The 24,854-nt window shown below is 38.3% G+C and overlaps 2 protein-coding genes across 3 annotated transcripts; both read left to right on the forward strand.

Moving 5' to 3' along the window:
- The first annotated feature begins 1,905 nt into the window (after positions 1 to 1,905).
- On the forward strand, positions 1,906 to 16,936 carry LOC131322458 (uncharacterized). Of its 2 annotated transcripts, XM_058353781.1 has the most exons (16): positions 1,906 to 2,282; positions 3,535 to 3,633; positions 3,739 to 3,830; positions 4,313 to 4,413; positions 9,486 to 9,576; positions 10,531 to 10,589; positions 10,690 to 10,810; positions 11,254 to 11,322; positions 11,550 to 11,602; positions 11,711 to 11,819; positions 13,234 to 13,404; positions 13,522 to 13,680; positions 14,189 to 14,281; positions 14,834 to 15,016; positions 15,142 to 15,353; positions 16,104 to 16,936. In XM_058353781.1, exons 1-16 carry the CDS (start codon positions 2,150 to 2,152, stop codon positions 16,498 to 16,500), a joined length of 2,142 nt encoding a protein of 713 aa, XP_058209764.1. In that variant the 5' UTR covers positions 1,906 to 2,149; the 3' UTR covers positions 16,501 to 16,936. The 2 variants fall into 2 exon arrangements, with proteins under 2 accessions (XP_058209764.1, XP_058209766.1); XM_058353783.1 differs by lacking the exons at positions 4,313 to 4,413; positions 9,486 to 9,576 and having other exon boundaries at positions 2,051 to 2,282.
- Positions 16,937 to 20,783: 3,847 nt separating this feature from the next.
- Positions 20,784 to 24,067, forward strand: LOC131322553 (transcription factor ORG3-like). Its single transcript, XM_058353913.1, has 3 exons — positions 20,784 to 21,298; positions 22,226 to 22,594; positions 23,723 to 24,067. Exons 1-3 carry the CDS (start codon positions 20,930 to 20,932, stop codon positions 23,783 to 23,785), a joined length of 801 nt encoding a protein of 266 aa, XP_058209896.1. The 5' UTR covers positions 20,784 to 20,929; the 3' UTR covers positions 23,786 to 24,067.
- Positions 24,068 to 24,854: the final 787 nt, after the last annotated feature.

Genomic DNA, 24,854 nt, shown 5'->3' on the forward strand with positions numbered 1-24,854 from the left:
CCCTCTTTCAAGGAGAGTAAAATTGTTCGGACGATTAGATGTTGGGGAAGAGCATGCAACTTGTGAATGAAGAATGATCATGATAATTCCAAGTGACTCTAGCACTCCAAATTGAGAGCATTGCGTGCCCGTAACACACTTCATGCAAGTAGATAGTCGAGAAGCCAATTACAGCGTAAAAATTGGTAAGAGAAAATGAAGAAAATAATGCAATTGTGGTTATTTTAACGTAAATTACTTATACGCAAACAAACCACCACCGAACTAAACTCCTACCTCTCCACCCCCTTCGCAAAACCACTGCCACCGAACCTTAACAAGCAACCAAATCACTTAATCAAACGTCGAACCCCAACAAGCCAACATCCAGCAAATAAGCACCAAACAGCCACATCAGAGGAGGGAAAATTCATCAATTTTAATGGGGTTGCTTCATGCTCGGGTCAATTTTAATTCGTTAGAAAAAACTCCAGAACCACAAACCAGAAGTCCAAAACACACATATATATATATACACTCATAAAGAATAGGTGTGTTATGCGTGGGCCCGGCATGCCTTGTAAGTATCCTGTTTCGAAAGTAATGTTCTCTTTCAGCACTTCTGAAAATAAAATATCCGATTTAGAAAGATTGAGCATCCGCTTGGAAAAATTTATATTTTTGTGTCTTTTATAGTATTCATTAAGAGCATCTCCAACCCAACATTCTCAATTGCTCCATTTAAGAGGATTGAATTAATAATTTTCAATCAAAAAGTGAATATAGAGAAGTTTACATTTCATACAAACTCCAATCACAAATCTCATTCTTCTCTATTTCAAAAACTTTCTCACTTTTTTTCCTATCATTATTCACTCTCAATGCAAATTTAATATTTTTTGTATTTTATATTCAAAAAGTAGTTTTGGAGGATCCTCTATCTTTTTTTCCCATACTCTATATGTGGAGTATCAAATTTTATCCTCCAAAATAGAGGAGGAAATAGATGATGGGTTGGAATGAGGATTACCTCCAAAATAAATAAATAGAGGAAGAAATAAAGGATTAGAGGATGGGTTGGAGATGCTCTTATTAATCCTTTATTTATTTTGTTATAAGTAGCATATAAGTCAAATTAAGTTTGAACTGAGACCTCCCCTGAGTACTTGTGCCGCTAGGCTAAAGTTCGTTGACAGTTTTTATCAACCTTTTCAAGTAGAGATGAGAGTGAAGACGGAAGATTTGTGTCTCGATCAGAGGACGGTCTAGCTATGATAGAGCTATTTCTCACACTGGTTTAACCGGTCTACTCACATTTTAGTTGAGTGGCTGCGATATACTAAGGGTTTGTTTGTAAAGGAAAGGAGATTAAACCTTTTCTTTTGGTCTTGCTAACCACAACTCACTAGGCAATAGACAATATGAATATAATAATGCCAAACGAGTTATAATTTTTGTACATTCTTTTATGGTTATTAATATACTTTCAAATATTATCCATTGCCTAAAGAGCTGTGCTAAGTGTTTCCATTTTTTTCCTTATTTGGTTTGAAAGGAAACGGATAAATAACAAAACTAAGAGTTAAAAACAAGAATTTTTTGCCACTGTAAAAATTGTATTTTAATTATTTTTCCTTTCGCCATGCTCCAAATGGCTCCGACATGGCATCCATGTCCATATTTTCTATCAACCGTTGGATTTTTTTAAAATCTCAACCATTGGTCGAACCCCTTTGCAATAAGTATGGTCTTACATTGTAGTGGAGTAATTTTTATCACAATAAATGGTAAGTAAAGTCAGTTAAATGATAGTAAGTAAAATTGCAATTTTTTTGCGGCTATATATCATAAAACACACACTCTTTCTCTTTTAAATAATTTTGATGTGGAGATTTAATAGTACCATTTTTTTCAATTAAATAAAGAGAGCATCCATGCCCATCAAATTGGCTGCAAACAGGCCGTAACTTCCCAAAACCTAAATTGCGACATCCACAAGCGACCATAAACCCCAAACCGCCGAACCCTCTTGCCCTCACGGCGGCCCCCAACACCACCACCACAACCCCCCCCCCCCCCCCTCTTTCTCTATCAAGCTCGTCTCTCTCCCTCTGTTCTGCTATAACAAACTATTGGGTGTGCTGTGTTTTGAAAAAAACATCACCAGAAGATGTCTACCCAAGGGGGTAACTTGAAGTCGACAGCCATAAATGGGGTGAAGATGTACACTATTTCTGGCCAACACCGTTCCTTGGCCACCTGGCTTGCTCCCAAGAAGCTCAGAGCTCTTCGCAAAGATAAAGGTACCCAGCACTTTATTTATTTATTTATTTAGACGATTACCATCCCTTCCCCTTGATTGCAGGCGTGTATCTATCTGAGTTTTCTAACTGATAGGCATTTCATTGCGTTTTAGAGGTGAACGTGTTCTAATGTAAATTGGCTACATAACTCCATTCCTAGACTCACGTATCTGTATGTTTGGGTTATAATGAATTAGAGTACAAGAAGGGTTGTCGATGCTGCTCCATCGGTTCGAATGCAGAACTTTTCCCTCATTTAAATGCAGATACAAAACTATCAGAATTCGTATGTTTAAGCTACGGTCATGCTAACAACAACCAATGTTGGTGGCAGTTGAGGTGCAAATAATGCCAAAATGCACTTCATAGTTCACTCTTTTCGATTCACTTCACCTATTCTTATTGAAATTAAGTAATTAACATACATTTAGGCATTTTTAAACGCGTGTTTTGTATATTTTGAAGTTTAATGATTCTAAGCCTTGATGATAAGCACTTGTCAATTGACAAATGAGCCCGTTATGTATGGGATCTTGAATTGGATTCGGGTGCTTATGCAAGGACAGGCACAATATCCTGACTTTGGGGTGCAAATGTATTTTGAGTGGCAGATTATGCTTGTCAGATTGATTTTGGGATGTCAGCTGCTACATTTTTCAAAAAACATGGAGTGGCAAACCTGTATAACATGAACAAATTTGTAAACTATGATCTGTAATAATTGGATTCTGCAAAGTTAGGGATAGGGCCGCTCGTGCCAGCGCCCCTTATCCATCGCTGGCGTATGTGACATTCAGACTCCCTCGTTGTTGTGCATCTTTACCTATTTTATAGTTTGCTGAAGTGACTTTCAATTGTTCTTCGATGTGGTATGGCGTATTCTTGTACAGAATGTATAAAAAAAGGTCAGTCATATTATTGGAGCAACAATGATAACGATGGAAAATGGTGCTGTACATCTTCGAATTTGGATATTTTCATTGTCACCCAACTACCCAAGAATAGTTATTTGCTATGTGCTTTGAGTACCTTCTTGTTATTTAATCCGAAAGTGGTCGAATTGGTTTTCCAAAGCTGGTATGATTGGCAACTTGATTACGGGCTTGCAATAGTTTTGGTGTTTTTTGTCGTTCAACATTTTAAGTTCGTTCATTTTACCCTGGGATGTGCTTCCACAAAAACTTTATCACGCATAAGTTGGAACTTTAAGCTGCTTCCATTTACAAATTTATTGATGTTCTCGTTATGGTAGATTATATGCAAAGGGTGGATTTGGTCCAGGATCTGAGATTTGAAACAGCGACAAGTAGAATCAAGGCAACTCCTGATGGGGAGTATCTTATTGCGTCAGGTGCTTTGAAACTGTAAACTTACACTTCCAGCTTATCGTGTTATTGTCACAACCATGTACGGTTGTCCTTATTTCTATCAATCATCCTTTATTCTCGGATTTCAGGTATTTATCCTCCACAAATCAAGGTATATGAGCTGAGGGAACTTTCGTTGAAGTTTGAGCGGCACTTCATTTCAGAGATAATTGACTTTGAGGTACCTTCCCTTCTTCTGTATCTGGGACAGTTTAGTCACCAAATTTTTTATGATACTAGTTGAAAAGATTAGGCTTGTAAGAGGCTACACATGCTGTGCAAGGAAATACAATATAGCTGTTGAAAGGACTTGTCATTGTGAGCTTTCGTTATGGATGGGAATTTTCATCCATTTGTTCCTATATCAACCAAGAAGCCGGCTTACGGTAGTAAGTTCTATACATGTACCTTTGTCAAGATGTAAACAAATTCAAGATCTCTTGATCAAAATGTTTGTCGCCCTATAAGCCATACCCGCGGTCCTTGTCTATTCGTAGTTCAAGAAACAACCTCACTTACCATACTGTTAATATGCATAGACTTCCTCCTGAATACCTTGTGAAAGGGCAAGGATTTACTCCTTTTATTAGAGAACCCCATTTATTGCTTGGTTTTGGAATGATGCTTAATTTGATTTATGTTTTGTCCTCTATTGTGCAACAGGTTTTGGGTAATGACTACTCGAAGATGGCATTTCTATGTGCTGATCGATCTGTTTGTCTACATGCAAAATATGGGAGTCACTATAGCTTGCGGATTCCAAGGTCTTTCTTTTGCCCCTTTCAATGAGCGCTTCTTTTTGTGTTTGTTTTTTTTTTTGTCTCGACTTTATGAGGTTTACCATTGTTTGCGTCTCTTTGTTCGTAATAGAAGTCAAGTCCATAATAGGAATTTTTTTGTGTCACTAGGCAAGCATTTTGTTGGTCTTATCTCTCCTCGTGCCAGCACATTCCTGTTATTGTGTTGTATTATTTAGGGAGAGAAGTTTTTAGGGTTAGTAAGTTTAACACTAATATACGCGTGACATTAATATCTAGAGCAGATTAATACGATACAAAGACCTAACTACCTCTAACTGTATTCTAACCAAAGTTTTTAGAGGCAAAAGTGCAAGGCGAGTCTATAGACCTCTCATGAGGCGAGGCGTAGGCCTCAAGGTGTTGAGGCATTAGTCTTTGAATATTTTAATGAAATTAACTAAAAATACCATAATAATAGGGGATAATGTTTGCGCCATACAAAGGTGTCTCAAAAAAGAAGAAGAAGAAGTTAATTGTAGGTAGAATTCACAAAAAAAAATGTTTTAGTGTATTAATTGATCCAACCTTTAAAAGCATATTAAATTGCCTCACAAATATGCCAAACCCTGGCGTCTTTGCCGCAACAACTTTAAATGAACCGACTCTTTCCTTACAAAAGGAAAAGAACTGACTCTTCTGAGACGTTCGTCTCCATCATTTGGGTGAAAAATGCGTGAAAAGCATATGCCTCTATATGGTTCCAACGGATTGGCGAATGCTTTTGTGGTACTCTACCTAATTATCAACACCCAAAGGTGTTTTTGCTATGCCTTTGCCTCGAGGTGCCCCCCACAATTGCCTTTGAATTATAGATTCTAACACTCCCCCTCGAGCTAGAATATAGATATCACAAAGACCCAGCCTACTACACAACAACACTAGATGCTCTTTGAACAAAGATCTGGTGAAGCTAACTGAGTTCCTGTAGATATAAAGGGTAGCCAACAATCCATTATTCACCTTTTCTCGAACAATATGATAATTTACCTATCCTGGTTCTCTTAGGAAATACCAGATTTGAAGCTATATGGTTTGCTCCCTGGTTATCCCCATACATAGGTATGGGCAATTGCACACCAAACCCTAACTCCTCAAGTAAAGCCTGCACCCATATAATCTCACATGTACTGTGAGCCATAGTTGTCAAGGGTGAAAGGCGCACCGAGGCGCAAAGTTCTGTTGGGCCTGAGGTAGTGTTTTAAATGGCAAAAGGCGCACTGAGAAGCCAAGGTCCCCTAAGTTTTAGCGCAAGACGCAAGGTGAGGTGCGCACTTTATTGACACGAAGCACAAATATATATTTTTTGCTTGGCAGCAAGGCGCAATTTATTCGAACAAGTTTCAACACAAACAAACACTTATAAAACTTTCAAATGTCATAAAACATAACAAACACAATCACTTATTTACGGATGTCATCTATGATGAACAAATAGAAAAGATACAATAAACGAAAAAATACCATAAACGGTAAACAGAGAGGTGGAAACAAAATCCGTAAAAAAAAAAAAAAAAAAAAAGAAAAAAAAAGAAAAGAAAAACAGATCTGGAAATTATTCGTGAGAAGGAGAGGAACTGGAAACAAAATTTGTAAAAAAAAAAAAATAGCACCAAGTGAAAAGAAAAACAGAGCTGTAAAAAAAAAAGCAGCCGGTGGAAGGAAGAAGAAGAAGTCCTCTCTAGGTTGAGATTGATTTACACAGAGATTAGGCGCTGTCGCGTTATGATCAATCCTCTCTAGGTTGAGATTGATTTACATAGAAGAAAGGAGAAGGAGAAGGAGAAGGAGAAGAAGATTAGGCGCTGTCGCTGAGACTGCTGAAGAAGAAGAAGAAGCGCTGTCGCTGAGACTGCTGTTATGATCGATCCTCTCTAGGTTGAGATTGATTTACATAGAAGAAAGGAGGAGGAGGAGGAGAAGGTGAAGAAGATTAGGGGCTGTCGCTGAGACTGCTGTTATGATCGATCCTCTCTAGGTTGAGATTGATTTACATAGAAGAAAATTATTCAGCGCATCACGAACCTTTTTGCATCATAGATCTAACGGCCGAGATCGATTTTGGCTGGAATATCAAAAGGCAATTGCCTTAGTGCCATGCGCCTTGGCATGAGCTTCAGCGCCTTTAGTGCGCTTTAGTGTTCTGCGCCATAGCCCACCCCCTCGAAGCGCAGCCCTTTCACCTCGCCTCGCCTCAGCGCCATGGCGCTTTTTAAATCACTGGCATGAGGCGAGAGGCGCAAGGCGAGGCATGTGCCTTTTTGAAGAGATGCGCACCTATGCGGAAAAATAATTGTCATTTGCGCTTTTTTGAAAGAAAGCACGCTTCTTGATCGATTTGGAAGAAGCGCTCTTTTTTGCGCCTTTTTGATTTTCTCGCCTAGTCACTTTTTTGCTCGCCTTTTTCAAGTTGCCTCGCCTGGGGCCAGCAAGGCGCTGGGGTTGCGCCTCGCCTCGCCTCGCCTTTGACAACTATGGTGTGAGCCATGGCTCTATACTCTGCTTGTGTGTTGGTCCTCGCAACAATCATTTGCTTTTGTCTCTTCCAGGCAGTACCAGGTTGTTGATTGCCTATTAGATGGTGCCCAATCAGTATCGGTAAAGGGTTAAACACGCAAATGCCTATTAGACCTGTAAAACAAACCACGTTTGGGATTAGCCTTAAGGTACTTAAAATGTGCGGAGACAAGCTTCCCAATGTGGTAGACGAGGAGCTTACATAAATTGATTCACCGTACTAACAAGAAGTGAGATATCAAGACGTGTGATGGTACGATAATTTAGCTTGCCAACCATGACGATATTGGTCTGGATGAGGAAGGATCTCCCCCTGATCACCACAAAGTTTTACATTCTGATCCATAGGAGTCTCTACCGGCCTTGATCCCAATCCACTAGTCTCCTCTAGAATGTCCAATGCAACTTACCCAAGTCTTTGGTGTGAAACTGTTGTTGTAAGAACTCTCTTCTAACATGTTCTATTTAAACCTCAAGTATGAACATAAGGCCAAGGGACAGTTGATAGTAAAACATGCTCTTATTTGCATCAAACTAGTGAAACTGTGCTGTATCTGTTTCGGCTGCAGCAATCTTTGTGCTAATATTTTAACATCTATACATAGGATTATGAAAGATTTGGAATTCCAGCAAGTGGATTAGGATGGTGACGTTCTTCGTCCATGTCCACACTCCACACCAATGGCAACTTATGCTAAGGTTATCTAGTTTTTCATCAAAGAAAAGGTGAAGTTTAGAGTATTGAAGTCAAGAAAGCAGTAAAATTTCAATTCTTTTCCAATAACAGATAAGGGGAAGAAGTTTGACCAAATGAGATATAGGATGGGGCTGGATAAGAGTATATTTGGCTGCTATTAGTTTATGTGTAGCTTTTCATGTACTTGTATTGGAATTTCTAGCTCTCGATATTGTAGTATAGTTTTCCTTTCCATCAGTGTAGTTTTGGTGCAACTGTGCAAAAATTAAGCTTACGTTCACTATGCTTTTGCCTTTAAGACCTAATTGTAAAGCGAGAGGTCACGACCTGAAACGATGCAAGTGCTCTACCATTGCAGCACTTTGGCGCTGGTTCGAATTGCATGAATCAGCCTCTACTCGGAAGAGTAGATTGTCCACCTACTATCCCTCCAAGACCCAGTTGCTAGCGTAAGCCTTGTGGACTGGTGAAGATCTGTTCCCTCATTGCCAAATTGCAGCTGCCTCAGTGAACTTTTTGATACTTAAGTTCGTAACGTCAATTTCTTGGATGACTAATGGCATTTCATAGAGGCTATAGCTAAGTGGACAAAAAGAACGCTTCAGCTGGAGAAAATGAATTCATGTAGTTGATGCCAAGTAATTGAGATTAAAGTCTTGTTGAGTGGATTGGCGAATGAGCTGGCCTTTTGTTGTTCTTTCCTTGATAGCCTTCTTGATGTTTGATTCACCATAGGTTTGTAAATCATTTGAGCAGGGCTAGTTAAATCATAGATTATGATTGGACTCTTATGAACTGAGTATTAGAAACTAAGTCTAGTTCTCATTTCGTTTTAGTGGTTAGAGTAGTGTACAGATGACCTGAACATGTGTTGCGATGCCCCTCTTGGTTCCCTCCAAATGCTGCCTTGGCTGGATCATCTCTAGTTCTCTACTTCTGAATAATGGTAAATATTACATGTATCACGCTATCCGGCACAAGGTTACCTGGAATGTGGATCGCTGCGGTACGAGGAGCGGAATGGGAAAGGGAACGTAGCTCCCTACCCCCTTCGGAATGTGGTACAGTAGGGGTAGGCTCATTTGGACCGCACATTCGGAACAGAATACGTTAGGTCGAACACGGAACTTTTTTGGATCTTCATAACATAATTACATGTTATACATAGTTTTGTTTATGTAGAACAGTATTTATAAGCTAACAATCAACGTTTAGTTTCGTTCTTTTTCTTTTTCCTTACCATACACATCATGAGTGGTTACGTGACAGTGTAGAACAAAGTCCAAAAAATTAATAACAAAATAAACTTAAAATAACTTAGAGGATGCTGAAATAAAGGCGTTATACTTTACTGTTATTTAGGTGAGAATATACGGCTTCCTCCCTGTGTGTAACCTTTTCAGATGAAAATATTTCGAGAATGTAAATGCAAATGTGAAGCTAATGTAACTTGAGAGACTTGGCCCCAAGACCTGCGAGAATCCGAAGCTTTGGTGCCATTTCCGATCACCATTTGGGCCTAAAGCTAAAGCTTTTAGGCATATGAACCCAATAATGGATGTTTGTTTATCGAGCTATCCACCAGCATCATCGGTCCATATGCTTTTTGTTCTTTTATTTTGCCTTATCCCACTTTATTAAAGTTAAGAACTGTATGTTGCCCTGAAGTTTTGTACTTGAATGCTTAACACTTGCACAGAAGGGTTACCTGTTATGCTGTTATCTAGTGTCTTCAGTTTCTGCATTCTGTAACCTGTTCTCTTTGTAATTTATTCTTTTTCTGGTGTTTGTTTAACCGTGTGTATGTCTGCTATAATATTAACAGGATGGGAAGGGATATTGCATATGATTGCTGGTCATGTGACTTGATTTGTGCTGCCTCTTCTCCGGATGTATACAGAATAAACTTGGAACAGGTTTTTGGCTGTCCTTTGTCGTAGTTAGTGTTTTTTTGTACGATTCTTGTTTTTATAGGAGTAAGAGATAAATAAGGAAGCTCTCTTCAATGAGAAACCAAGCAAAAGGAGGGTTAATTATTCGTTGCTCTCTATTGCTTCAGTATTTGTGTTTGGGGTGATAACTATTGAAAAATAGAACAGGAAAAGGAGAAGGGAGAAAAGGATAGAAAAGAGAAAGTAACCAATTTTTTATAGGAGCGAATAATAATAGATATAAGCCTCTGCCACTACTCAGAGTTGTTATGATGCTATTATCAGAAACTGTAGTTATTACGGAGCTCTATGTCGATTAGTATCTGCAATTTCTACAGCAAGTGAAAGTTTTGCCAAAGTGATCTGCCTCCAGCATTTTTTTTCCTTTTTTTCTACCTTCTTGCAGTTACTTGGGGGATGCCTTCTGCTTGTTAAAGAAAAATATAATTTTCATGTGTCCGAGCACTTGGAACACGGGATTTTGTCCAAGTGTTCAACCCGATAAGCTCCTGTTCACCTGGTTGGCAGCTTGAGACCTGCTGCCCTCTTTCCTTCCCCTAGAATAGGATGGTGTAGGCTTGCCTGAGATTATGATCTTGATTTTAGCAATCTTTTGTTTAAATTGCTCTCTCTACCAAGGGAAAGAAAGGTGATGAAAAACTAGAGGTATGTTATGATCAGTTGATCCTCGTTTATTTACCAGTTTCCCTAGTCCACACCTACATTTGCCTCATAATCTATAGCTCCATAGGATTCAAATCCAACTCGATTTAAGCATGCTTCTCTTTCTGATCCATTTGATTTCTTTATAAGAGATTTATTTTTTTGGTGATTCAGAATATCCTTTATAAGATTTAATTAGCTACTTGGGCCGGTTGAAAAAAATTAATTAGCTGCTGCTTGTTCTGATTTATATAACTTGAGTTTTTTCTTTTGCAGGGACGTTTCCTCTCATCACTCAACACACAGTCCCCAGCTGTAAACGTAGTTACTAGAAGGTTGGTGTAACTTATGTCTTTTTTAGTGCTATAGTTGTTAGAGGCTTGTTTGTTTTGGTTGCTTATCCAGTTGTTGTGGGAATCATATTTTCTAATTCAGCAAGCGTCACGGTTTAGTTGCATGTGGTGGAGAAGACGGTGCAGTGGAATGCTTTGACATGAGAGTGAGATCTTCAGTCGGAAGAATAAATGCTGTTGCTCCTGCTGGTGATATTGACCAGGTACCCAATCTGTTTCTTGGTACATTATTTCAATGGTATTTAGTAGTTCTACTTCTAGTTAATGGGGAATACTTCGCTACTTGAATCCATTTGCCTAAACTTCAGATGCCTTGGAACCAAAAAGTACCAAACTTGATGGGGTTGCATTTGTTGCTTACATGTAAATGCTATCATTATGGATCACCTGCTGGATCCTTGTGGCATGTCCTTCGAGCTGAAGTTCAATTGATGGCCTGTTTTTGGATATCAGTGCTCTTTTATTTTAAACTCCTCTGGTAGTTCTTTTTCATATTCCTTTCCTATGTAATTTTTGACAGGAACATATAAAAGGATCAAGGAGTAAATTCTCTGCATCATCTTTCACCATGTTATAGAAAAAGATGTTGAGCTTTAGGTTCCAATTGGTGATCAGAAATGCTCTAACAATGCCTACGGATTTGCAGGAGGTCACTGCAGTAGAGTTTGATGGGGAAGGAGGCTACCTCATGGCTGTTGGAAGTAGTGCGGGAAAGGTATGGTTAAAACATCATTTGAGATTGTTTCATATTCCCTGTGTTATATGATATCTGCCCTAGATTTTTAATCTCATTAATCATGAAAAAACTTATTAATCATCACTGAACAACAAATCCTGTCTATAAACATCCACTTGTAGTGGTTTTCGTAATTATTATGGATAAATGTTGATTGTCCTTTTGGTGAGTTTTTCCTCCACTAATGCTTGCTATTTTAAATGCAGGTATTGATTTATGACTTGCGTTCTTCACAACCAATGCGAGTGAAGGATCACATGTGAGCTACATCTACAGGCTGTCTATTTTGTCTTTGTATCCAATGATAGTTATGTTTTTCTTTGTTTCTAATGCGTAGCTCCTTGCATTTGTCAACCTTCTTCTATAGGTATGGCAGCCCAATTTCAAATATTAAGTGGCATCAAACTCTTAACTCCGAGCGAGCGAAGTTAATTACTACTGATAATAAAATTGTCAGGATTTGGGACCCAGAGACGGTAAGCAATACTCCCCAATATCTTTTGAGTGAGTAGAATTTAATAAGCTGGTATTTTGTTTTAGATTATGGACCTTGGATTTATTTGTTCTGCTTTCTACTTTTTTCATGTAATTATATCATATAAGATTGTCTCAAACTTTTGTAGTTCAAGTTATGACTGGGCACGTCTGACTATTGAATTCATATTCATTCATCGTGTTCATTCATTCGTTGTGACTCTAGAGTTTATATTACAGTTTCTTTATACGATGTTTTTTCTGCCATTTTCTTGTTTACCTCATGAAAATATGACATAACATAGTTGCTTTGAACAAGCTATTAGACTGTCTCAAAACTTATAAGATGAAGTGTGCTTAATTGTTAGAACATGTAAGAATGGCTAGACGGTGTGCATGATTTATTGGCTTATCAATACATGTACTGGTGCTAGAGGAATGGACATGGTACTGTATGTTTAGTTGGTGTGTCTTTGTTTTATAACTTATGACCATTTTGGTCCAAATTGTGGACTGAAGATATGATGCGATTTCTGCATTTCCAGTTGGTTTTTATCCTTTTGAGTTTTGCAGACAAAAAGAAGGTAATTAATGGATTTTTGTAGGTAATAGTGGATGCAGTATAGGAAGTCGGAGGAGACATCAGCTCACATTCTCCATAATTTTAGGTGGTTGGTGGGTTTAGGAGTTTCCTTTTTTCCATTTGTTGGTGTAGTGGGTTATGCCAAGACCCAAGAGTGATCCTCTAGCTTTTTGAAGCTGAGTGGGTGGGTGCCATCTGAAGAGAGTGAAACATACTTAAGACTTTAGAGGATGTAGAGATGTTGGTTCATAGATTGAACTTCTTTATTGCATAGCTTCATTTTAGCTTGGACGGACACTCTGCGGAGTCTCTCTTCTCTTTTTTTGATTATGTAGGAGACCCTATGGGCCTATAGTCTTGGTTAGATCTAGGTTGTGCCCCCTCTAGTGCTTTAGTTCTTTGTGTTTATGTGTCAAAGATTGTGGCTGCAGTATAGCTCACATAAGATTGTATAACAGCACAAGTTGAACTGTTGAAGATCTTTTTCTTAGGGTGTTCTTTTCTTTATATTTTTGCCTTGTGCGTGTAGGTAATTAATTTATGTGAATATAGGTTCACCATTCATTTGAATAGGAAAGGCAAGAAGCAGATAACTTGAATGAATACTAGTTGGTTACCGACCTAAGATTTGATGTTTTCTTTGATTTGTCATCTTAGCGTATGAGATTGGAAAGTGATTGTAACTTGTAAGGGTTTCTTGAACTTTTGGCAAATGCGATCACCATAATGCCACATAGGCAAATATGTTGGATATTGTTGATTGTATTTTATAGCACATTCCTAGATGGGAGTATTCTGGATGAGGGTTTGATTGATTTTTCTGGTACTTTCAGGGAGAAGGCATGACCAGCATTGAGCCAACAGCTGGAGCAATAAATGATATTTGCGTCTTTGATGGAAGTGGGTTGATACTGTTGGCTCTGGACTGCAGCCAGATACCATCTTATTTCATACCAGCCCTTGGACCTGCGCCGAAGTGGTGTTCTTACCTTGAAAACTTGACGGTATGATTATTGGACGATTTTATATGGGATTGTTTAAGTTGTATGTCTGAGGACCATTCCCGTTGTATCATAATTGCACTTGTAGTTTTATATTTGTGTTATTTTTCCCCCCTGCAGGAAGAGATGGAGGACGGTGCTCAAACAACTATTTATGATGATTTCAAATTCTTAACCAAAGAAGATCTCGAGAGGTTGAATTTGACAAATTTAATTGGCACCAATCTTCTAAGAGCTTACATGCATGGGTTCTTCATTGATTATCGCTTGTATAAGAAGGTGATGACTCATTATCTGCGTTGTTTTATTTTGTGATTAAATGCTGCATCTTCTGAGAAATATCAAGCATGTTGTGGCTTCTCCATGAAAAAACACTTTTGTTTCGTGTCAATGATAAAGCTTTTCCATTTGAAATTTGTAGTTGATCGTTTGAAAAATAAGAAAGATGGTCAGATCACTCAGAGCAGTTCAGTGATCGGGATTGATGTATTTAATAATGTAGCATTGTTTGAATAGGGAGAAAAACGGATATATTTGTTAGTCTTACAGACATACAGTGTGTTTGTTTTCTGGTCATCTGACATAGGTAGCTGCCTTATTACTTCCTCTATAGTGATTAACTGATTATGATCCTCGTGCTTGACATTCTATAGATAGTTAGCTAGAAGAGCCATGTAACTGGGATTTGAGTTAATCAAGTCATAGTATTGCATTAAACCTTTTCTGACTAAAATGTAAAAGGTGATTTCGTTTTTCAAAATTCTTATTTGTATGTTCATTTCTGCAGGCACAAGCATTGGCAGATCCATTTGCCTACGATGATTATATAGAAAAGAGAAAACAGGAGAAACTGGAGGCTGAACGTGCCTCTCGTATTACGGTTGGTTTTTCATCTTTCATTCCTCTATTTTTGCCTTTGCCTTCGCATTCTTGGCTTGTTATACAGATGTTTGGGCCTTTTTTTTCCTTTTCTTTTAATTTTATTAGTTTAATTTTATTGAATTAATAATTACCCACGACTACATGATCCTATCCATAGATTTGTTTCCCATCAGCCACTTGGAGTGTGAGCTACCTTCTTGGAGGGGTTGAACTTTTTGTATAATCCATTCCTTCTTACTCCCTCCAAGGCTCCACCCCTTTTTTAAAATCCCTTTTCAGGGTTTCAAATTTTGAAGGAAAAAAATGTTAAATTTGATTTCCAACATTGCCCCTTGATTCCCAGTTTTTAGAAGAACTTCTAGTCAGTTTGGAGTTATTTTTGGATATCTAAACACTTGCTTCTTCAACTTTTCACTAAAGAACAAACATTTTGCAAATAGAAGACTAACGAGGGATGGAGGGAGTTTGTGACTAATGTGACAACTATGTGCATTGTGCGCACTTGCCATTCTGGATCTCTCATTTTTTAACTCCTTGGTTTCTTCTGCAGATTAAGAGGAAACTGCCTAAAGTCAACCGGGTTCTTGCAGCTCGTCTTCTTGAAGATGAAGAAGCGGAAAATGAAAGAAAAGATGAAGATGGGGCTGATGCCAAGAAAAAATCCAAGAAAAGGAAACGATTCAGCAGTGAAATCCTCAAAGATGAACGTTTTGCAGCGATGTTTGAAAATAAGGTAGGGTATGTTTAAGATCTATCTCCCTGAGATATAGGTATTTGACAAACAGGTATCGTAAAAGCATACAAGCACTTTGAGTCTGTACAATCTATGATGCCTTTTTTCCTTCTTGTTGTCTCCAGGACTTTGAAGTTGATGAAACGTCAGCTGAGTATCTGGCTTTGCATCCTGTGGCATCGATGAAGAAACCGTCTTTGGTTGATGAACATTTTGAGGCAGTTATGGAGGATGAGGATAGTCCAAGTGATTCCGATGCATCAACGGCTTCTCATTCATCAGAAGATGACCACACCAATGACAAAAGAAAATCTAAAAAAAGATCTCGGGTTCTAAGGTTAATGTTCATACACTGGTTTATACAGAGTGTTTTTTTGTTTTGTGTGTGTGTGTGGTAATCATAAACTTCATGTTCCGGTTTATACCGAGCGGACATACGATAAAGTGGTCCAAAATGGTGTATGCGTACCCACTGAATTTGTGAAAAGTTAATCGGCGTCAATACATGAGATTTATATATGGATGTAGGAAAGGTACTACGAATGAGGGAAAACATTTGGCATATCTAATGCAACACGATGGTGTGAGATCTCGACCAAGGTGTCAATAGTGGTAGAAGAAAAAGGTAATTGTAGTGGTTAGGAGAGAGAAGAGGGAAAGAAGGCTGAGAAGAAATTTGAGGCCCACTAGAGAGGGAAAGAAGCTAAGAAATCTTGGGACGAAAAAAGAAAAAGAAGGGCCGGAGAGGGCTGAATTGAAACCAAATTAAGTATATTGGTCTACTAAGTCTTTAATAAACGCCTAGTGTGGTGATCTTGAAAAGTGAGTTCAGGCGCCCCCACTTTCCTCTTGTCCGACAGCCCTTGTCTGTATGTCCTAGCCAATAGGTGCGGAAACATCTACCATCATCAATACAACAGAAAATAAAGACAAAACAGGCATTGCATGCAACCATTTGGATTTCGTTGTTAAACCGATAATCACATTCATTTCTTTGGGTTGTTTTTCGTTTTCAAGTATCTCGTAGGAATCTAATGGAAGTGCATTCTCAACCCTCTCTAAATACTTTCCTTGACAAAACCTGTAGATTGTATGAAGTGAAGGATGAGCGACATGCAGAAGCATTTGCGAACCAGATCTCACTTGCAAAGGAGGATGCTCTTCCTTTGGGTGAAAGGGTGGCGGCTCTGACTAACGAACGGCAGGCTTCACATAGTATGAACAGAGTCAAATCGGGTCCAGGAGGGTCGAGAGAGATTTCCTTTGTTTCTAGAAGCTCAGCAAAGTACAGGGAAGATGAGGAAGACGATAAGGAAGAACGGCATGGAAAGAGAAGGGGAGTGCAGTCTTTGGGGCTCAAGCCAGATAGATCGGGCCCGTCGGGGTTTAGAGGCAGAGGAAGAGGAAGAGGAGGTAGTCGTGGAGGAGGTAGTCGTGGAAGGGGCAGAGGAAGAGGAGGGTTTCGAGGAAGAGGCAGGCATTGAATTTCCATTGAAACCGAAGGGTATTTTTTTGGTGTGTTTGCATAGGATATCACTCTTTGGTGAACCAGTTTTCGAAGACTCAATGAACAACACATGCACAAGAAAGAGCTCGACTGAAATTGCTCAATATACGTGTTCAACTTCACTCAAGATGATATGGTTTCAGACGTGCTCTGCGATCAAGGATTCAACTCACTCTCCCATTCTTTTCTACCTTATGGTTGGGAGGGTACATAAGTTATCTTTTTATGCTTTTGTTTCTATGAAGTTTTGTATGTCTGACTGTATTTCCTACCAATTTAGACCTCCGATGTTAAACTCGAAGAGATATGCAATTTCTAAATACTGACTGAAGTTGGAAATTGCAGAGCGGGTCGTAATTAAATCGAGATCTCAAGATATGTTGCAGGAAATGAATGACATCTTAATTTGATAACTCAATGACGTTCAATTCTTGGCATGTATAGGTGCATTTTGATACCCTACAACGGTGTTTTGGTATTGCCAAGAGTTTTTGGAATTCGATAGTTGATGACCGCCGTCTTGCCAAGTTGATGTCGCTGGGTTTGTAGACCTATTTTGTGAACTCGACATCTATTTCCTTGTGTTTGGAGTGAGGATCAAGTGTTTCGATTTCATTAGTGAAGCTAACCGTAGAACGGAGATGCGCACATTTGCCTATGGCCTTGAGTAATGGTACAATATGTAGCTTTCTACCATCTTGTGTGAGAATGTCTGGGGATTGAGCAATCTTACAATCACTTCCCCATCAATCCAGGTTCCTACCCTCCACAGCTAAAATGGCTCTGTACTATACTCTTTTCTTGATTTCCTCCAATTGAGCAATCTTACAATCACTTCCCGCAATCTCCAATCTTAGCACCTGCGTAAAGAAACACGGATGGGGAGAAAGGATACTTCTACTGGAGCGCATGATGTTGTCGAGCTCGAAAAGCAAATGAGCTATCCTCAATGCTATGTGATTGTTTAGTGCTTTGACCATGCCAAATTTTGGAAGGCCTTGGAATTTTGGACATTGTCAAGCTCCTTTATAGCTTTATTATTTTTGCCTACATGTCCTCTAACAAGTAACAACTTGTACTTGCCACTAGGGTTGTCTGCGGTCCGGATTGGACCGGATTGCCACGAATCCAATTCTAATCTGCGAGTCACGGTTTTTAGAAAATACAATCCATGTCAGGACCAAAGTCCTATGGTTCGGTTCCAATCCAATCCGTAAGTCACGGTTCAGTTCCGATTTTATCCACGGATTACATTTCATAATCACTAAATTTCAAATCCAAAAAAAAAAACCCACCAAATTCTTGCCACCAAAAAAACAAGTATTACAATATGCCATTATATCTAGAAAGGTAGCAACCAGGTAGCATTCAAATGAAGTAAAGTACACAAATATTATCCAGAATTCCAGATTAGTTACAACACAACATACACATGAAGTAAAGTACACAAATATTATCCAGAATTCCAGATTAGTTACAACACAACATACACGTTTTTTTTTCTCTCCTAGGACATGTGTGTGTGTGTGTGTGTGTGTGTGTGTTTTATTAGATGATTGGATGATTTTTACAAGAAAAACTGAAAACCGTGATGAGGCGAACTCACGGTGCTCCATTTTAAACTCATATATATAAATATTAGATAATTTTTACATTTATCAACACGAGTACCAACTTATGACATTATAATTGCGGAAATTATATATCGATGTGCTCCATTTTAAACTCACACCGAAGATGAGGCGAACTCACGGTGCTCTACCCCATGATTTTTTTCTTTTTAGAAAGGTTGATTCCGACGACTCTGGAACCACACCATATAGTTTGACACTCAAATCTTGGAGAAAGCTTGGACCTTTTATTTAGTGATAGATCATAATTCTATCCTTAGCCATTCACTGCGAAGCTTCAAGATTGCAAGATGTATTTACAATTCATGAGATGTCTCCTCCTCCTCCTCCTCTTTTTTTTTTTTTTACAGAAGAATATGCAAATTAGTTATTGCATTTACGCGCACCTCAACTAATTTTTAATCTTAGAATTAACAACAGACAAACTTTCAATAGCCTAAAAGACTTTTTGGCAACGGTGATCAGAATCAAATTTCCAAACTTGAGTTTTTAATATTTTTTTTATGATGATTTTATCATAAACATAATTTATGTCCACCTGTAAGAGAGAGAGAGAGAGAGAGAGATGGTTTACACCATGCATACCTCTATATGTTGATGAGAAGCCATAGACTCTATAACCAAAACACACAAGTCCAAGTTTTTAATTGTTTCTGATGGCGATGGGGATTGAGGGTGGAGTTTAATTTGGAGGCTTGAGTTGACTCAGTTGAGAGTGAGTACAAAGTGTGCTTCCCACGTGACATTGCAGCCTGTGCTCGAGCATATGACCAGTAAGCCTACTTTGGGCTTGTGCATGCCATGCATGCCACACACTTTTTGTACGTCCACACACTCAATTCTGAGTGACGAAGCCAGGATTGAATTTCGGGGGTGGGAGTGGCACTGTTCTATAAGTATTTAATTCTGTTGTGGTGTGTTGTCCGTAAGGGTGTGAAAAATAAGGTTACGTTGATATTCATATGATTAAACTTTGTCGTGGGCCTTTTTTTTTAAAAATTGAGAAGAAAAAAGTTTGGACCAACTCTTTTGTAGTCTTTAAATGAAAGCCATTGAGATATTATTGTGATGATCCAGACTGCTCATTTTGTGTAAAGAGATATATGCATTAGGTGTGTTTAAAATTTGGAGTTCTCCGAATACCGATAGGTACCTAACTGAATTTTCTTAGTGTAAAAAAAAAAGTTTGGGCTTGAAACTAGTGGTGGGGGTGGCAACTACTCCACCTCCCACCAGCTAGTTTCGCCACTCTCTCTCTGCGCGCGCGTGTGTCATTATCGAGTATTAAAGAGGAAAATTAGGGGGTTACATCAAAGGTAATTTAGATATTACATGTAGTTTATATGCCAAAAAAAAATGTTACAAATTTCTCTAGTTCAAGTTTGGATGAAGATGTTCTCGTTCCCTAAAAGTGAATAGACCATCTTGTTGAGCCATTTGTGGGTTTTTTCAGGCCACTTTCATATTTTTTTTTTTTGATCATCAATTTTTTTTATTAATCAATGAATTCGAAAATTCCAGAGATTAAAAGGATAGGAGCACAAGAAAATTAAAATTACTTAATCTCCTTTGGTACCTGAGACCCAAGCGCTCTGGTTAAGGACCAACAAAACCCAAAAATACCCTGAAACCCGAACTATTGCCTCTGAACGCCATGAAACATGCGGCCGCCTAAAACCCAGAAACAATCGATCAGGATAAGGAACGCCGCCATTGTCATGCAGAACGCCTTGAACCCGTTGTATGTCGTAGGTCCCAAAAACGCTCCGAGCCAGCTGCAAACGCTCCACATCCCAACCACCACCCATAACCGCCGCAACACCACACGACCGTGAGTGAACCGCAAAACCACCGCCGTGAACTGCCGTCAATGCTCCACCACCGCAAAACTCCTTGCAAAACTACCACTGAAGTCGCCACATGCCGCATCCTCCACCACCACCTCTAAAACTCCCAAAACCTACAATCTGCTGCCAAAAAAACCCCAATCGCCGTCGTGCCGCCGCCAAACCATTGACCTCCGACCACCAATCCGAGAACCCAAAGCACCAACCCACCTGAAACAGAAAGAAAAAACAAAGAAAACAAAACAGAAAAAGGCCCAGAAAAGCACACAAAAGGCCTTTAAGTTACTACTGTTTAGAATAAAAAACATTAGATGTTCAATCATATATATATTGATCCGAGATAATCAAGAAAATTGCAAACCCAAATCTTCCAAAATCTGACAATTAGATCTTCAATGACATTGATACATTTTCTAATACATGCTAATCATTTTTTTTTTAAAAGGTTTTAAGAGCAAGAATGCATCATTTTTTTAAGGGGGGAAAAAAAAAACAAGAAAGATGATTTAGTCTTGAAGAAATTAAATAGCCGTTGTACATACAGACACACAATACCACACATCAAATGACGAACTAGCTAATTAATAATTAAGATGTCTAATTAAACCTGTCATTTTCCCATTCATTTTTCTTAAAAATTACTAATATATCTTCCCTAATTACTGCCTAAACTTTGTTAACGCGTATCTACTAGTAAATTCTTAACATCAAGGTTTATCCTAATATATCTTCCCTAATTACTGCCTAAACTTTGTTAACGCATATCTACCAGTAATTAATTGATTAATTACGTACTTAATTGATTTTGAGTTTCTATAAATACAAGTCCTGATCATATCCACTTCCTTATCAAACTAAGTAATTGTTACTTAATTTTCAACTCTCTCTCCTCCAAAAACAAACTCTCTCTCTCTCTCTCTCTCAACAAATGCTATCTTGGTCCCCTCCTTTGTTTTCACCCTTTGGGTGGCCCTTGGAAGACTCTTCTGTATCTATAACCCATGAAGAAAACAATTTTTTCACCAGAGAAGCAGAAGCTAATTCAAGTACTCCATCATTTCTTAACTCTCCTCCTCTTTTATCTCATGAGCCCTTAATCGCGATTAATAGTTGCGAAGGCGAATGTAAGCATTCGAATGATGATGTTGATCGTGAATGCGATGACAATATCGCAACAACAACACCAACGATAACGGCGAAGAAACTCAGCCATAATGCGAGCGAGCGCGACCGCCGGAAGAGGATTAATGACTTGTATTCTTCCCTCCGTTCACTTCTTCCGGCAGCTGATCAAACGGTAAGAACCATGTACGTATATGTTTACTTAGCTTTGGTGTATTTAAGGAGTGCTTTTTTCTTTTCTTTTCCTTCCTTTTTTTTTTTTTTTTTGGTGAAAGCTATTTAAGGAGTGTTGGGAGACTAGTAGTAGTTGTTAAGAGTACTCCATATGAACCATCATTTCATTTCAGGGGTTAAGTTTCCTAAAAATGCAAAAGGTGTCATCCAATGTTAATCGAAAAATATACTCTCTCCGTTTCATTTAGAGATTTCAACTTTTTAAAGGAGTACAATGATTATATTAAAAAATATTTAACTTTTCAATTATGTCCCATCAAAAAGTATTGTAGGACGTCGCAAAATGAGATATAAGACTATCAAAATGTGACGGAGCTGGGGAGTAACTAATTCATATATGAGTTGGGAGACTAGTAAATAGTATGAAGGTCAGAGTCAGGGCAAGTTAGCCCAACCCCCTCTCTTCCGTAATCTCGTCTATGGAGGTGAGGGGGTTGGGCTAGCTTGCCCTGACTCAAGACGAGATTACAGAGGAGAGGGGGTTGGGCTAACATGCCTGGACTCTGACCTTCATACAGTTTTTTTTGAACTGCAGAGAAGGATTTTTTTATTAATTTTTAAAAATAAATTATAAAGATTAAAAGGATCCTAAGCACAAGACATCAAGCCCGGAGGAGAGCCCAACCAACTTCTTCATAATCCCAAGAAATTTTGAAATTTCTTCTTAATTCACAATACGGCCCTCCCTGTTTAAGAACTATTATAGTTCGGCCCTTTGCGCTTCCCTGGTTGTACAAAAGTTAATAGTTCATTTTGTAATAACTCATTATCTAGTTCAATATTGGACCGATAAAAGTTGCGGTTAATTTCGAATTGAATGCGACTCACATTCGCGAATTCTGCTATTTTTTTTTCCCACTTATTACAGAAGAAATTAAGTATTCCAGCCACGGTATCGCGAGTACTAAAATACATACCTGACTTACAAAGGGAAGTAGAAGGACTTGTTGAGAAAAAGGAAGAGCTCGTATCAAGAATTCACAAGTCCAGGAAAATACAAGATTCAGCTCACATCAAAAGGCGAACAAAGTGCGTGAATCAGAATGCCTTATCGGTTGTTTCGGCGAGTCCGTTGGGAGAGAGAGAAGTTTTGATCCAAATTTGCACAATTAAGGTTGAGGAGAGTATTTTGATATCGGAAATTCTGCTGAATTTGGAGGAAGATGGGCTGATTCTGTTAAACGCATCTTGCTTTGAATCCTATGGAAATAAGATTTTCTACAATATTCATCTTGAGGTACTACTACTTCTTTTCTTCTTTTTAAATTTCTTTCACTCTACTAGCTAAGTTTTGCTAGTTAGTGGTCCTATAGTTTAATCTCCATGGTACTACATATATTAACGACACATAATAAGGTTAACAATTTTTGTCTGGTACATGTTACAGATTATAATTTGGACTAAATTCAAAAATACACTTGCAGGGTGTGGCATTATCAAAAAAGGGTGTGACAAAATCACTATCTATTTTTATTTGAAGAAAAGACTTTAATGCAAATTCAGTAATATTCAGCAAAGAAAAAATAATTAAGACATTTACATTAATTTTGGATCTCATTACATTACATTGGATATACGGATATCTAATCGAGGTTCCACTTTCTTGTTCGAACCATATGGCCGCCGATGGTTTGTGCACTGATGATGCGCAAACTGGCACGTGGGGCCCATTCTAGGTTCCGCACGGATGATCCAAGTCGTTTAATAATTTTAAAATAATATTTTGAGCGGCCCTTGGAGGAAAAATCAACTCAATTCGATATGTGTAGGTGATTGATCCAATCTTTCAATTTTTCATTCAAATTCCTATAATCTGAATGAAAAATTGAAAGATTGGATCAAGTACCTATACGTATCAAATTGAGCTGATTTCCAACCGAGCCACTTGAAAAATTATTTTGAAATTATTGAAAGGCTCGGATTATCCGTACGGTACCCGGAGTGGGCCTCGCGTACAGTTTGTGCACGGTCGTGCCTATTAGGTTGGTTCCCATAGCTTTTTCAACAAGGAGTATAGATTGAAATCTCGACCAGTTTGTGCTTATTGATTGTGCATGGTTTTAAGGACGTTGTTCTTTCTTTCTTTCTTTTGATTAGCAAAAAGATGTATATTGATAACTCGATAAGGGCACTTATTTTTAGTTATAAGGTGTTTTTACTGAACCAGATACTTCAGAGATATATATAGTAGTATAAAATATAACATAACCTTGACTGCATACTGAATCATAAAGTTGATTTGGAAAGAAAAATTACGAAGTATTAATTAAAGGGCTAAGAAATAAATAAAATAACATTTTACTCCATAAATACTGGAAAACATTCTTATCAAGCTAATTAAGGTTTTTGTTTTTGAATTCAACAGGTGCAAGGAGGTCAGAGGGTGGAGTTTGAAACTTTAAGGGAGAGGCTCTTGTCATTTGTATGAGAGAGAGAGAGCGCGCGCTCTTCCTATGGATTTTGGTGGTCCTGGGTACACTGTACTTTTTGTAAATAATAATGTGAGCGTTTGAGTTTTTGTACAATAAAAAAGGGACGTCTTATATTTTCAAAACGCCAGTAATACAAGTAAATGCCGTATGAAGGTGGGAGAAAAGATAAAACAAAAACTGATTATTACTCCAAAGATTTGATAAATTTCAGAAAGATCGATGTATCCGGTTTGGTGGAAATGCCATCGAACCATGTAACGACTAATGAGTGTTTTTCCCTATTTTTCTCTCGATGTGCCTTGTTGGGTTATCAATTCAATATAATTGTTTCCGATAAAACAAAAATGCCATCCAACCATTCTTCCCGATTTGGGCCCCCCCCCCCCAAAAAAAAAAAAACAGCTGCTATGATATTTAGTTGTCGATCTTCATCTTGGGACATGGGTCAAGCTTTGGGCCCAAACGATTGCAGAATTAGACTCCTATTAGAGTGTGGTACAATATACTCCAAACAGTTCATGAAATTGTCCACGAAAGAAAATGAACCCTAAATCTGGACCATTCATTTTTTTCCTGGGCAATTTTTCTTGTATCCTAATATTTCTGCTCCTATTTTTACTCACTGAGAATTTTACGCCTCTCATGGGGCATGGGCTCAATCTATGGGGCATGGACTCAATCTATACGTTTCAGCCCAAATTGTCCACACAAAAAAATGAATGGTCCAGATTCACAGTACTATAAATCTGGATCATTCATTTCCTTTCCTAGACAGTTTTTCATGTATCTTGACATCTCTGCTCCTATTTTCACTCACCAAGAAGTTTACGCCTCTTGCTGAGCAAAAAAAAACAGAAGTTTACGCCTCTTGGGGGGCATGGGCTCAATCTACGCGTTTCAGTCCAAAAGTTTGCTACTTGAACCCATCGAAAACTATCCATAAGAAATAAACTGATCACGTGAACTTAATTCAATAAATGGATGTTCTACTTGGCTTGTATATTTTCTTATAATAGGGTTTTTAAGTTATTACTTCTTGGGTGGTAATTGTTACACCATCCGTCC

Source organism: Rhododendron vialii, chromosome 4a, assembly GCF_030253575.1.
Source record: "Rhododendron vialii isolate Sample 1 chromosome 4a, ASM3025357v1".
NCBI classification, from domain to species: Eukaryota; Viridiplantae; Streptophyta; class Magnoliopsida; order Ericales; family Ericaceae; genus Rhododendron; species Rhododendron vialii.

What these genes read in the sequence shown, in the direction of transcription:
- LOC131322458 (XM_058353781.1), top strand. Translation starts at nt 2,150, where the DNA reads ATGTCTACCCAAGGGGGTAACTTGAAGTCGACAGCCATAAATGGGGTG. An exon ending in CAGCGATGTTTGAAAATAAG is followed by an intron (nt 15,017 to 15,141) that starts GTAGGGTATGTT and finishes TGTTGTCTCCAG; the next exon opens with GACTTTGAAGTTGATGAAAC. An exon ending in AAAAGATCTCGGGTTCTAAG is followed by an intron (nt 15,354 to 16,103) that starts GTTAATGTTCAT and finishes CAAAACCTGTAG; the next exon opens with ATTGTATGAAGTGAAGGATG.
- LOC131322553 (XM_058353913.1), top strand. Translation starts at nt 20,930, where the DNA reads ATGCTATCTTGGTCCCCTCCTTTGTTTTCACCCTTTGGGTGGCCCTTG. An exon ending in TTCCGGCAGCTGATCAAACG is followed by an intron (nt 21,299 to 22,225) that starts GTAAGAACCATG and finishes CACTTATTACAG; the next exon opens with AAGAAATTAAGTATTCCAGC. An exon ending in TCTACAATATTCATCTTGAG is followed by an intron (nt 22,595 to 23,722) that starts GTACTACTACTT and finishes TGAATTCAACAG; the next exon opens with GTGCAAGGAGGTCAGAGGGT.